Here is a 14,916-nt window from a genome sequence, read left to right as displayed (position 1 = left end):
TCTCACTGTGTTCTTTCCCTCCCCCCACTCAGTGCGGCTCTTCCTTGATGGCACATGCTGAAGAAAAGCAGGCTGACAATGGGTGCAGATGATGAGAGCTTTCATGAGTAGGCCAGCTACACCACACTTGCCTGAGAGGAGATTTATCTAGACAAACTGTAGCCAAGAGTCTGGCTTTGTATGTACCACCCATGCTCTTTCAGTCTGTGCAAGCTACTCTGAATTCTGGCCACAGAAGTAGTAACTTCAGTATAAGAACTGTCATCAGCTGCAGAACTGGAGAAAGAACACCTGCTAATTCGTGTTGGACTGACGCAATGAATGTAATAAAAAACCGTATTGTTATTAGTTCTGGTTTTCAACAAAAGACAAATTATTTATTTGTTTCTTCAAATGAAGCATAACACTAAGGTATAAAGGGTGTATAAATAACATCTGATTGTGCTCCTAAGCTCCATGCTATAACTTTCTTGCAATGACATCCTTCAACAAATTAACTACATCATTACTGTTAAGTATTAATTGCACAAAACAGATACACAAAATATATAATGAGCTAGAAGGAGGACAACATTCTTCCATAATGACAAACAACTGTAACAAGAAATGGAAAAAAAACAAGATTTAGGCTTACACAGATGGCAACACTGAGAGTTTTAAGTCCTCTCTTTGAACACATTACATGTGATAAATAATATGCAAAATACTTAAAGAATTTTGTTGTTGCTTACAGAAGATACTTAGCAAGCAAAGAGCCAGTAGCAACCACTGCCTCATGTTTCATATCCCCATCATTCAATGCAAATTTTTACATTTCATGCAGTAATCCTGAGCTTATTTTCAGTAACATTGAAATGTCATCTATGTTAATTACCAAATACACACAGAGCCCAACTATGGGGTCTATTGTATTATTAAGGCATGAAAAAAGAATAACAGTTTATCAGCTCTGAATGCCGCAAATATAGCACAGCAGTTAGAAGGCTCAAAAAAACTCAAAAAGTATCAGTGATGTCTGCAACAAGGCTCACCCAGAACATGGCTGTGAATCATCAGCTTCTAAAAAGATAACAGCATCAAATCCTGGCCTTGCTGACATCAGAGTTTTGCCATTGCCTTGACTGCTGGACCAAGCTTCAGAGCTATCAGGAGTAACTCAAGTCTCCTTTTCATATCCCCAAAAAATTGACAAAATTCCTCTCACTCAAGTCAAGTATGAATTTAAAAACCACTACTATTAATTAGTATTTTAAGTCTATGGTAAGATTCTATTATACAGCATGGCAAGTAGTAAAAAGCCTTTTCAGGAAGTGTTTATTTGTTAGTCTGATTAATTGGTACTTTAAAAGAAGGTGGAATTAGCATGAAAAGCACTTCTGCCAAATTTATGTTGCATTTATAACTTACTTTTAATCTGTAAGTATAGGCTTTGGAAAGCCAAACACAGGGTGTACAATGCAGTTCTACTGTCCATGGTTCAATATTTCTTCTCAAAGATGAAGAACACTAACGTCATCAAGAGAAGAACTCATCTGCATAAACTTTAGTATCAGAGTTGTACAGTTCTCCATGTACTGTTTTACATAAGAAATTATTGCAAAATGCCCTGTACTGAGCCAAGGTATTCCAGTTCAATTAAGACATTGAAACTGAAGCCAAATTGGTGGCAAGTTTCACTTTACTCTTGCATTATATCCCACAATGGATCTACAATAGCAAATGATCTTCTAATGATTCTGCTACTGCTAATGCCTGTCCCCCGTGCAGATATTTGCCTAATAGAGCACAGAGTCCACAGATCCAGAAATCTTATCCTTCACGTGAACACAGCCTGTGCTCTATTGTAAAAAGAACCACGGAATGCAGGAGGGACAAAGCTGTGTAAAAGCATCTGTGCATATTCCTTTCCATGCCTGCACTCCCTGCATACACAAACAACCGTCTGACAAAGATGGTGGCATCCAATTTTATTAGTGCAAGGCTTTGAAGAACTTAAAAGATGCACAAATACAGTATAGCTAATATCATCTAAAATATCATTATAATATTGAAAAAAAAAAAAAAAGGTTTGTCACAATAAACCATTCAAAATATTCTCATTTGAGAAAGGAGGTGAAAAAAAGTTGTTGCATTTAGAATTAATGGGTTAGATTTCATGTGATTTTTGGTTAATTTACACTAACAAATAATATAAAGAAGGCTAAGGCTATGAACTGTTACTGTTTCATTTATAAATATCCACTTCTCCTCTAAAAAAAAATCGTTACAGAAAAAAGTGGCCAGAACGTTTACGTATGTTGTAAACTGTAATTTGGTTAAGTTAAGCTGTAAAAACCAAACATGTAAGTGAAGTTGAGCACAGTGTAAGAAAAAGCCATTTTTTTTAATTAACAACTTATTTACAAGTTTAATCAACTAGAGTACATGTCCTGTGTTTGTCACCGATGTTTTATTGTAACTGGTAACTTACACACTTTATAGTAGAACAACAAAAAGAAAAGTTCACTATATCAGCCTTTGTACAGGCTACTTGACTATACACAAGGCATAGTGATCATAATACAACCTAGTCTTCATAATAATTTGTGCACGAAAAGACACCAATCAGATGTTATGTGAACATTACAGTGAAATGACATCACAAGTCCAGTGAAAATTCAGTATAATACAAAACATTTATCCACTGCAAATGACATCTTTTTAAACAACAAGCCTTTACTCAGTAGTAACCTAACCAGAGTCTGATGCAGAAATTTGTTGTGTAGTTATAAGTCTTTTAAGTGAAGCAACCTCTGCAGATAAGTTTGCTATGCCCTGCTTCAAATACAGGTTCTCAGACTCCGACACATTGTAGACATTGTCTTTTATTTCAACTCCAGTTTTGCAACCATTCTGAATTTTTACATTGAGTTCTTTTTGATGCCAAAGTTCTGGTTTGAGTGACCAGTCTTGGATATTCGTCACCTGAACTGAGAAAGGAGTGTGAGAAGAATGCACCAAGTTCTGTGCACCATGTTTTTCAAGCTCAAAATGTCTTTTTGAGGACATATCGATAGGCGATGACAATTTCTGTGTGGCATCATAGTCATTATCCATTGCTTCCACTTTAACTTGCATGGCTTTGGCTTTAATTCGAAGCTTGTGAGGCAAAGCAGAAGAATTCACTTCTGGAACTTTAACTGTTGCGTGAACATTTTTATGTTCAACTGGAGAATGGATTGGACCCTTAGGAACCTGCTGCTCATCTTCTCCATCAGATGACTTTCCTACAACTCCATCATCAGTTTCTGAAGTTCTAGGGGAATTACTGGAGGACCTATTAACTTGCAAGAGAGGAGGAGAATGTGAGTACATGTTGAAGGTAGTTCCCATGTAGTTTGGATATATGGATGCTTTGTATGAACCTCTGTCATCTCTTGGCTCTCTCTCCAATTCCATAGGCTCCTGTTTTATAATCTGGAACTTATTTTCAGGACTTCTGCAGTTGCTTTGTATACAACTTGCTTGAGCATGCTCTACTGATGATGTTTCAGACATATCTGACATAGAGCTTTGAGGAGAATGCTTAATGACAGAAATACAACTGCTACCAACTACAGATGGCTCATGTTCATCTACAAATGAGTTAATGTTTGGTTTGGAACTTTGATAGTCTTGGAAATACACAGTTGTTGAGCTACTGAGTTTCTGTATCTCTTGGGCATAGGCTGCAGAACTAATTAAACCAAACTTTAGCTTCAACGAAAGCAGCTCCGCCTTCAAAGTGGCATTCTCCTCTCCCAGTGCAATTAGTTTGTTCTCTAAGACAAGGTCATTCAGTCGTCGTTTTTCACGAGACCTTTTGGCAGCTTCGTTATTTTTCCGCCTTTTCTCCCAGTACATCGCATCTTTCTTTTCATCCGGAATGAATTCTCGCTTTCTTCGACAAGCTGAAGATTTGCTTTTTCCACTACTTGCTTCAGTAAGTAGTATATCTTCATTTGTAGACAACTCTTCAGACACTTCTGCTAAAGTAGATTTAAGTACCATGATTTTGTCCACATTGCTACTTGTGTCAACAGGTCCGTGTTCCTTTTTAAGGGTCTGCATTTTTCTCAGCTGCATCAGAAACAATTTGTAGTAGATCTACAGTGAGCAATAGAGCAAGCTATTTCTCCAGTACTTCTCACTCCACAACTTGTTAAATACAACAGTTTTAAATCCACACACATTCTTCCGTTTGTTTCATAGTTTCAAACAAAAGCGCCCAAATCCAATTTTTTGGTAGAACAAACAGGAATCTTCTGGGGAAAAAAAAAGAACCTGGAAAAAGCAGAGAAGTTGATTACTATTTAGAAACTACTGGTTTGAGGAATGCAAAAGTAACTTTAAAAACAGTAGCACTAGGTTTGTTCAACCTGCTGTTGCCTGAAGGAGGATCAATGCTGAAGCAACTAATACTCTGCACTCTACCTAGGTAGCAGATTTGATTCCAAAGCAAATACAGTGTGATCCAAAGAGGAAGAAATAAAATCAATTTTAAAAGTGGGTTTTGATGCTACTATAACGCAATGATAGAACATTTTGTGGTATCACTGACCAACTTCAACCTTTAATACTTAACACTGGAAGACACTAGGCACATTCATGAGCAGCACTGGAACGTATCCTGTTCCTCTACATTAAAATATCTCTTCTGAAGACAGTTGTGGTGCCTGACTTAGAAATGCTCTGCATGCGAGTTCTTCGTGGATTAAAAAATAAATTGATTTAGAGATACTGGAGTGCTATCGATTGTCTTAAAATCACAGCACTATCCATTGAAGCTATTAAAGATGTAATGATTGGTTTTGTACCCTGTAAAAAATATAAACAGATATACATACCTAAATACAAATGTTTATTCACATACATGGGGTTTTAACATGCTTTTTTTTTTTTGACTGACTCAAACAAGTAAACAAAATTCTGACATCTGCCTGTTAAAAAAAAAATCTGATGAAGAAAATGCATTAGGTAATTTTTTTCTTACCTCTTACAAAGAAAACACTTAAGCCAGTGTTGAAAAATACATTAGAGAATAAACATTAACATAACTTGATAAGTAGTTTTGTTATATCAAAGTAATGTTTAATACTACTGAGGCATGCACATCCTTGGAAAGCAGCGTTTACAGTGAAGTAAAAGTTTAGATGTAAAAGTCTTGCCACTAGCAAAGAAAACTAGATAACATTTAGCTTAAGACACTTTGATCATTAAAAACGAACTCAGCACTTAAATGACTTTTTTTAAATTTAGTCCCTCTTAAAGCAAAAAATACTTCATCATTAGATCTTGACCTGAGATACAGCTTCTCACTATCTCATTTTCCAGTCAGTCACATTCCTGGTAAAATGAATATAGCATACAAATAGTTTTTATAGTACTTACTATTGCATCAGCACTGATTCTTGCCTGTACAATAACAGATAAGCTACTTGAAATTAGTATCACTACTTATCGGAAATGTTTTTACAATTGCTATTGATACTAATTTAAATATTATCAGTTTGGAAAGTCACAGAAGAATTAATAAATCTTATTCTGCCAGTTTCTCTTTTCCAGAAAGCAAAGAGAAGTGAATGATGTAATAACAATAAAGCAGGGTCATAAAGATTCAGGTTTCAGGCTGAGTTCTGTTCCATTAAACCACGACAATTCTTCTGTCACAAAAAATCAGCACATTTAATAGAACAGCTAAGTACAATTTCCTAAAATCCATAGTTAATTACTGACATGTAAGTATTTGTTTTCAATAATACAGACTTAATAGAAAATAGAGTTAGAAGCCAGCCACATCAAAGACATTGTCTAACGCTTCAGTGCAAGAGCAGCAACATGAATTTCTGTATTTGTAAAACAGAAAGTAATTACATAGTTAGATCCTGATCCAAACTTTTAACCGGTGTCAAAAGGAAATTTCTGTCAAGTTAAATAGCAGCTGGATCAGTTTTTTTTTTTTTTAAAAAAAAAAGAGCTCCACAACATAGCAACATCTGTTTTATATAAAATGTTGCTATTGTTTATATATATATACACATATATATATACATATATAAAACATGAATGTGCTACGTTGTGTAACTTATTTTGTGTATATACATATATAATGCATGGACTTTAAAAAGTAGAAGACAGATCACCAGAATTTCTTGTAAAATATTCACACTGTGTAAGGTGGTTTTACAAAACATGGAGAAAAGTACTGAGATTTAATTTCATTATCCCACAGCACTGGGAACGCACAGCTACTGATCCATACTCATCTTTACTCATCAGTCTTATTCACCTGTGCTATTAACAACGTACAGGCTTCTTTGGAAATGCATCCACCTTCTACGACACAGAAGTACATGCAGTTTAACATATACCGAGTACCTAAGAAATCATCACTTGTCTCTTAATATGAAACTCAATCAACTTTTATTAAGGCTAAAAGTGTTAAGACTTACTAATGTGGAATTTCAAGGCCTTACCAATGCAGGAAACTGACTGAATTTCACAATACTTGAGAGCTAAACTCGAAGCCAAGTAACACTCATTCTCTCAGGAAAGGGATATTAATGTGTATATTCCATTATTTTCTATGTATAGAACACAAATTCAAGATACCCTGGAACATCTGCACTTGAAACAGTAGCAGTGACAAGGAAGTACTTATAAAACCGAGGGTTTATCCTTATTTCTGGAAGAATGATGCTACACATCTTTCAACACAAACGTGTTTTTTTTCCCCCCTCTTATACTCCAATCTTGCATTTCCACCCTGTAAAAGTCTTAAACATGACTACCCTAAGATAAGAACCATGGCTGTGTAGTTTCCAGCTCAAAGTTTATCCAACACTATTCACATCTGGGGAAAATACAAGAACTGAAAACAATGGATAAAAATAATTAGCAGAAAGTTTGTTGTTATTCCAAATGAACGTAGACTAATGACATACTTTGCCAGTAATACTGTTTGCGTATCAGTAAAAATTCAACTGCACGTTCAAACAATCTCAATGCTGGCACTGAGCCGCACTTAAAACCTAAAAGCACGCAGAGTTTGTATCCATCAGATACAAGCCAGCCAGAGTCCATCAGTAAGGTTGTGAAAGACAGAAGTGTAACCCACTGGCAGTCATACTGAGTTGCTATTTATGTATTTCTTTCTAATGCCATTACTTCTGTGAACTTGCAAAACTACTGTAAATCTCTGTTCAGTGCTTTCCACCTTTTACTTGAGCTCTTATATCACAATAACTGGACTTGCTGCTTTAGCAAGCAGCAAGCTTACTCCAAGCAGGAGTAAGAGTTTGTTTTTTTAATACATCTCCATGTGGATCAGACCAATACTAAGTCTGTAAACAAAGTAAATTCCATCTGATGACAATGGCAAAACACCTTCAATAAAAACTGCCATCTCATTTCACTTACGTTTTACTATTCCACTGGAAAATGCAGTACTTATACATGAATTAATGAGCTGTAATTATTCCTCTGACAATACTTCAAATTCCAATATTTTCCCTTAGGATTAATTTTTCAATTGTTTTATCACTCCCTCATAAAGTATTATAAAACCAATATTTAACACTGCCTTACATTAGTCACCGTTGAATTATTTTTTTTTTACTTGGTTGATGTTAATGACATTGAGAGCCAATTCAACAATGCAGAAACACTCAACCCTATTAACTACAGACCCAGTCTTGCTCCCACAGCAATTACGCCATTGGCTTGAATAGAAGCAGGATACAACCCCAGTTCCAAGCATTAATGAGACTCTTTTACAGAACTCATAGTACTGAAGCAAAAAATTATGCATACAGAAATCAAGAAAAGTATTTCTTGAGATCTGTGCATTAAGTGATCTGATTGAGTCAAAACAATACATTAAGAATCTGATCCTAGGGATTTCTGGATTCACATTGTAGTATCTGAAATATTTCAAAAGGTTGTAGGACAGGTTCACAATCTGGCTTCTCTGTTTCGTGTAATCTAATTACACAAGTCAGTTCTGCCCTTGAGAATGTACATGGGCCTCCACACATATATGTAAGTAACACACAGTTACTGTGCGTTACTCTGTGAGGTAACTTATCTGTTTTTATCAAAATATTATTTGTATTTATCAAAATAAATCATGTTCTCTCCAAGGATATATTTCAAAACAGATCCTGGAATAAGAAAACTAATTATATTCTTCTGATAGACTTATCAAGCAAAATTAAATACTATTTCTAATAATTGACTGCTGTCAAACAAACTTCACTTTTGTGTGGCCAAATGCATCTCACAATCCTGCGAAGTGCAGAAATACATTAAAAGCTCACTAATAAATGCATGTGCATGCTTTTAGTTGCTGTTTCCCACGTTTTGCATAGGTTTTGTAAGCTATACTGCTGTCATTCTGTCACAGGTTATTTATTTTGAAAACATGTCTACACATCAGAAAAGCTACTGCAGAACCTACTCACAAGTAGTAAAATGCCAGATTGTATTCTAAACTTTGAAAAACTGAAGAACACACTTCATACTGTCATCTCCCAAATGTTTTAAAAACATTTGCTAACTATCTAAATACTTTTATATGGTACAGAAAGATGATCATCCACATTGCTCACACAGGAGACAAAGCTGCGTTCGTAAGTTTTAATAGTGAACACATTGTAACACTGCTTAAACACTTTGGAACTACTCAACCTCTACTGTGAGCCACTCTACAGCTACTGGTTTCCCCAGACAAAAACTAAGCCACAGGTTTCTCTACATCTGTCGAGCTTAGAATAATTTGGAAATACTCTCCAGCTGAAGACATGACCCCCAAATCCAATTCCAATCTCCAATGAAATTGGAGACAACCCACTGGGAGACAAGACACCTTGTCTTGTCTGTAAAACTATGTTCCTATTTAAGAAAAGCTTTAATGCTGCCTCCACTGGACTGATCCTGTCCCTAGGATGACTTACTGGGCAAGAGGGTCCAGGCAATTTAGAACAAATTAAGTTCAAGCTTTCTAGAAAGAAAAAAGGTAAACACAATTTATGCTGTAACAGACAAGTTACCCAACATCACAGAAGGGAAGAGCACTAGAAATATGGATGTTATCATCAATTATTGCTATTACATAGCTACATTCATATATAGACCATGAATCCATCACAACAGCAAGGAGCAATACAGGACTACTGCTCCCACACAGAGCTCCCTTTTCTTACAACTTCATGGATATCTTAAGAGCTTACGGTTCCAGGATCAACATGTAATTAGGTCAGTGGAGCACTGATGATGATAGCTTTGTACAAGATGACCTATTTTTTGCTAAAACGTTGATTTGCTCATTGAAAGTAACAGTACATGTCTAAATAATGTATTTCATGGAAACACCAAGAATCATTCCTTTATTATGATATTTTTCAATCACATCTTTAAAAGATGACTAAGCTCATAACTGGAATCAAAACAGTAATGCGTTTTTGTATTACCCACCTCCAATCTGTACCCATAAAGTCACTGTCATACGTAATTTTTTTTTTTTTTTTTTTTTTTTTTACAAGAGATTTTTTGTTTTACAATAACTATTTAAGCTGCTGTTTATCTTAATAATTACAAACTCATTCATTCAGACAGAGCTTGCTTCACAAAGGTAAATCACACAAACAGCGCAAATAAAAATGACTATTTTGGAGGGACTAATCATATGTTAAAAGGTAGCAGTTTGTCAGAGAGGTCAATCAAGGTTAATAGGCACTAATCTGACTCATATTCTTAGGAAGACTGTACGGTTGCACCACACCTGCTTAACTTCTTTTTCCCCAAACTACCTGCCCTGGTTTAAGCAGGGATAGGGTGGGGGGGAAAAACTAAGAACGCTATTCAGTGTCAGGATAAACATTAAAACTGAGAAATGCAGTACTAATCATGTAAATATTTAATTATACTTACATACTATATGGTATGTATATGTGTACATAAATCATGTCACTTAATTTAACTATCACGTTACTTCCCAAAATTTCACTAAAATCCCAATAGAAACAGCAGGAACTGAAGTAACAGTACACTTCTCATTTAACAGCTATGTGATGTAGGAAAAACTACACTGTGCAAAGCAATCACTTAATAGTAACAGTGCTCTGGGAATAAGAACTATGTTCTCCTAATTAAGGACCATTAAAAAATATAAAATCACTTGTTAATTATTCTGGCAATAAATGGCTCTTTTCAATTGAACTGTGTTCTTAAAATGCCAAGCATGGGTCAGACCTTTGGCTGACCTAAATTTATATAGCGCTACTTAAAAGCAGCAGAATTACGTCAATTAATCCCAGTAGGTACTCTAAACATGTATCACGCTATATAACCAAAGTGCAAACATGAAATAAACACAATCTGTAAAATGCTGACTACCACTTACTGCAAATGGAACAGAGAAATAGCAACCTTCAGAGCTCCAATGCCACAACAGGCCAGATTTGAAGAGCACCACCACCTGCATCAAGCTCTTTTCAGTTATGCACCACTCCCTAGAGAAGTTCTTGCTGCACTGACACATGCTTCCCTGCAGTTAACCTATCTCTGTGGCACAAACTGGTAAAACTAGTAACTATTCAAGTACATTAGGACAAAACTGAAAATTACACTAAGATGGAACAACTAAAAAAAATGAAAAAAGTTCTTAAGTGAGCCTTTCTATAGAACAGGTTTGTGTGTTATCTGTTACCAGATTCAGCCTCAAAATATGAAATTCAATTCTAAGTTGACTAATGAGAAAAGAAAACAACAGGATTCCTAAGGAGGGCAATCATAATTCACTTCAGATCTACCTCTCAATACAAGAAGTTTTTAAGAACGTTGCTTCCATCACATTCTGAATCAAGCCCAAGTATATCCTTGGTTATGCAATCCTATTTTTGACAGTCATGCTTGTTATTGGTATTAGACAGTTACAAACCCTAACTTAAAAATACAATTTTTTTTTCTCCATACGCTGTAAAATACTGTAACTGAAATCATCTGACATTTCGTCTTAGAGCACACTGTAGCAATTGGCCATCTATTTGCATATTTTTTATATTACATATCCTAAGCACATTTGTATCTCATAACTGGCTGTAATGATCATGGCAAGGTCACCTAGAAGAGTCAATTAAGCTGATGACTCAGATACATTGCTTAACAGTGTGTAATAAGACACAAACAGAGAATTTTATTGTTCACGTTATTGCATCATAGTGATGTTATAACAGGAAGATTACTGTCTGGAAAAAAACCTATTGCATAAACATAGTTTGCATAACTATCTGCTAAAATAAGTCAATTTAAAAGGAGCTAAAGTTTCATTTCTGATTTTTATTTCACAATAAAGATTTGAAAAAAAAAAAAAACCAGCATGGTGCTGATATCTTTTGTGGAATGTGCACTACTTGCATTGCCATACACAACGTCTGCACATTTAACGAACTTCAGCTCAAACATAAGAAACACCATTATTCCTTAAGAAAAGATTAGATGTGGAGGGTCAAGTAAGTTCATATTGCTCATGGGAAGGTTGTAAGGTTTTTGACACCTTCCAGATCTGTTCTTTTTACAAAAAAAAAAAAAACACAAAAAACAAACAAACAAACAAAAAAAACCAACAACACCAAAAAAAAACACCAGCAGAAACATGAAGCTCCAAAGTCAAATCCTCAAAGCTGGATAAATAAGGATAAGAGTCTCCTACAGAATGAGTCAAAAATAGAAAAAAAAAAAAAGGAAAGTAGACTGTTGTAAAGAGATTTAGTACTTCAACAGTCACAGAAATATGTCTATAACATGAGAGTGTTTGAAGTATTATCTTCAATTCAGTGATATTGAGGATCTTTTATTCAGCAACCCTCAAGCTGTTGGCTTAAACTGGGTCTGTAGGTCACAGCCCAAATCCTTATTCATTCACATTTCTTATCAAAATCAACATTTTGATTGAACAAGGAGTGTAAAAGTGATGCATGCAGCATTGTTTTAAACTGCCCCCTGGATTGAATTAATTACCGAGGAGGGAAAAAATGACTCAAAGTAGGTTACGCATACAGGAGTGAGCACAATGCAGCTGAGAACAACCATTCAACTCACAAGAACAAGGAAAAATCAGGCTGCTTGCTGCTCTTAACAGAACTCCAGGGGTTCACCATCGGAGCTGAACTTGACCCCCACAGCCAAGCAGCAAGCGACAAAAAAGTTTGCATATTACTGACACTACTGCACTTTTTGAATACTTTTGAATACTTCACTGTTCCTATCTACAGTAAATACTATGAAACACAGGGCAAGCGTCTGCAGAGCTAACATTACCTTTAGAGGTCCTGGTCACAAAGAGTGATTCTGGTTCTCTCTGGTTGGAGGATCTTTACGGACACACGTAAAAACTGCCAAACGCTTAAGGCAGCGCTCGCAGGGTTGCTCCCGGAAAGCACGAAGCACTGCCTGACCCCAGAGCAGCGCTGTGCCACGGAGTACCGAAGTGACTTGGCAAAACAGCACCATTGGGCAATAGCCATTTTTGACTCGCCTGTTACGTAAGGAGAACGCCGAAAACATGGGCATGGCGATGGGGCTGCGCCTCGCCCGCAGGCACTGTGCACCGCAGAGCACGGGCCCTTTGTCTGCTGCTGCAGCCCGGACACGACGAGCTCTGGGCCGTGCCGCCCGGCGGTTTCGCAGCCACGCTGCGAGACGCGGGGGCCACAAAGGCGGCCTGGCCCGTCTCGCTCCCTCCGCGCGGTCCCGCGCCGCCGCCGCCGCCCCCCGCCCGCTTCGGCCCAGAACAAAGGGCTGCGGGGTAGGGGAAGCGGCAGCGCCCCCAGCCCTCACCCGCTGCCGCGGGGCGCCTGCCGGCCTCCGCCAGGCCGCAGCCAACGGCCGCCAACGGCCTCGCGGATAAGGGACGCGGCGGCCTCACGGGGAGCGGGACCGGGGCGGCGGCGCCCCCGGCGGCCGCGCTGCCCGCCGCGGCTGAGGCTGTCATACTGACCTACTTGTGCACCGTGGGGCGGGGCCGGGCCGCGCTGCGCCGCCGGCCGTGGGGCGCCGTCCCGCTGCCGCTCGGCGCGGTGACAGCTTCGCGACACGGCCCTTCTCACAGGGACGGTCTCTTTTTCGAGGAACGGGGGCCGAGAGCCGAAACCGGGGCACGGCGGCGCCCGGCGGAGCGCCTCCGCCAGTACCGCCCGACCGGAGCGGTTCCGCGGGCGCGAGGCTCGCAGCCGGGACGCGAAAGCGCGTCGAGTACCGCTGCCAGACCGCGGGGACTAAACGTACCGGGGCGGACCCTGCGACGGGCACAGCGCGGCAGCCCCGGTCGCCCCGTAGCGAGGCGGATCCCCCGCCGCGCCCGGCCCGCCGCCAGCGGCCCCGCGTTACATAATGCCACATTTCCAGGAACTACGATGCGGTCCGTCCCGCGGCGCCGGCAATACTGCGACAGCGCTGACGGAGCCGCCCGCGCCGCGGCATCCCGCCCGCACCCCGCCCAGCGGCGCGTCCTGCTCCGGGCACGGAAGGCCGACCCCGAGGACGCGGGGGGCGCAGCGCTGGAACTCGCACCGCAGCGTTCAGCGGCGGCCGTCGGCGTGAAGTGCGTTATGTAACGGCCGCCACGGACCCGGGCGACGCGCGGTCGCGGGAGGGCGCCGCCAGTCGCAAAGCAACGCAACGCCTCGCCCCGCGCACGACTGCACCCGCCGCGCCTTCCTACCTTTGAGTGTTCGGCGGGGCGCCAACCATCCGGCGAGCGAAGCGAGGCGAGAACGCTGCGCTGTGCCGAGTCGTGCCGTGCCCCTGGCAGCGTCGCCCCGCTTGCCCGTATGCGAGACGAGCGAGAGCGTGCAGCGGCCACGGCGGCGCGGAGGGATGTGTGTTAGTAGGTCAGAGTTGCGCGGCACGGAGCGCGCAGCCCGCATGCCAGCCGCGCCGCACCGTGACTGGCGGCCGCCGCGCCCCAATCGGCAACTGGCGCCTCCGAGAGACGGCCAATGAAGGCGGGCGGAGGCGGGGCGAGGCGGAGCAAGGGGGGGGGGGGCGTGGTACAGTAGGTCTGTGTGCTGGCGATTGCATAACGGCCGGCGGGATTGGGGGTGGTGCGACGAGTACTGGCACTTACGTAACCAGGCGTGCGGCGATCGGGGGGGCGCTAGGCCCGCGGCTCCGCCCCTGCGATGGGTCTGGCGGTCGGGCTGCGGCAGAGGCTATGGGGGGGGTTTCCTGAGGAGTTCGTGTTCTTCGGCGAGAGGCTCGGCCGCTGGTGCAGGGGTCGGGGTGCAGGCGGTTGTCCGGGCAGGGAATGGCAGGTCGTCTTTCCGTCTTGTATAGCGTAACGAGATGGTACGTTGTATGGGCAGCGGCGCGGCCGTGTCACTAACAGCGGCAGTCCCCGAGCCGTGCAACCCGCGCCCTGCCTAATGCCGCTGCCCCGCCGCGCGGCACGGCTCGCCCGCTCACGAAAGTGGCAAAGGGGGAAGCGGGACACGGCGCTGTGCAGCCCCACACGGGACGCGGCCGTCCTTTCCGCAGAGCAGGAATGAGCTATAGCCCGGCCTCGCCCGAACGTCAGTGCAGTGCGGTGACCCTCAGTGTTCTCTCACATGCATCCACGACAGAGATAGCAGAACAAATCGTTTATTAAATCCTAGTTCCGAAATGGGAAGGATGGCTTACTTCATTCCATGAACCACTCACACCAGAAATACAAACGTGTTATGTTATTCTGTTATCATGCGCTGGTATGTCTGCAGAGATTATTCTTTGGATCAAAGCCGTTCTCACAGAAGGCAAATTCAGAAACCAGCAGAGTTTAAGAGAATGCTTTTCGGTTTATCTTGGCCCTGATCTTTTATCATACTCACCCATATCATCCCTCTGCAATAAATCCAAGTT

The 14,916-nt window shown here is 41.1% G+C and overlaps 1 protein-coding gene across 2 annotated transcripts; it reads right to left on the bottom strand.

Moving 5' to 3' along the window:
• Positions 1 to 339: 339 nt before the first annotated feature.
• Positions 340 to 13,982, bottom strand: NFIL3 (nuclear factor, interleukin 3 regulated). Of its 2 annotated transcripts, none has more exons than XM_048931257.1 (2): positions 13,739 to 13,982; positions 340 to 4,302 (listed from the first exon to the last, which is right to left on the bottom strand). In XM_048931257.1, the coding sequence occupies exon 2, from the start codon at positions 4,102 to 4,104 to the stop codon at positions 2,731 to 2,733; it is 1,374 nt and encodes a 457-aa protein (XP_048787214.1). In that variant the 5' UTR covers positions 4,105 to 4,302; positions 13,739 to 13,982; the 3' UTR covers positions 340 to 2,730. The 2 variants fall into 2 exon arrangements, with proteins under 2 accessions (XP_048787214.1, XP_048787215.1); XM_048931258.1 differs by lacking the exon at positions 13,739 to 13,982 and adding an exon at positions 12,337 to 12,739.
• Positions 13,983 to 14,916: the final 934 nt, after the last annotated feature.

Source organism: Lagopus muta, chromosome Z, assembly GCF_023343835.1.
Source record: "Lagopus muta isolate bLagMut1 chromosome Z, bLagMut1 primary, whole genome shotgun sequence".
NCBI classification, from domain to species: domain Eukaryota; kingdom Metazoa; phylum Chordata; class Aves; order Galliformes; family Phasianidae; genus Lagopus; species Lagopus muta.
Note: the sequence above shows the minus strand (reverse complement) of the source record. Positions and strands in the feature narration are given on the sequence as shown.

Bases quoted from the DNA above. Each gene is read 5' to 3' on its own strand.
- NFIL3 (XM_048931257.1), bottom strand. From the start codon at position 4,104: ATGCAGCTGAGAAAAATGCAGACCCTTAAAAAGGAACACGGACCTGTT.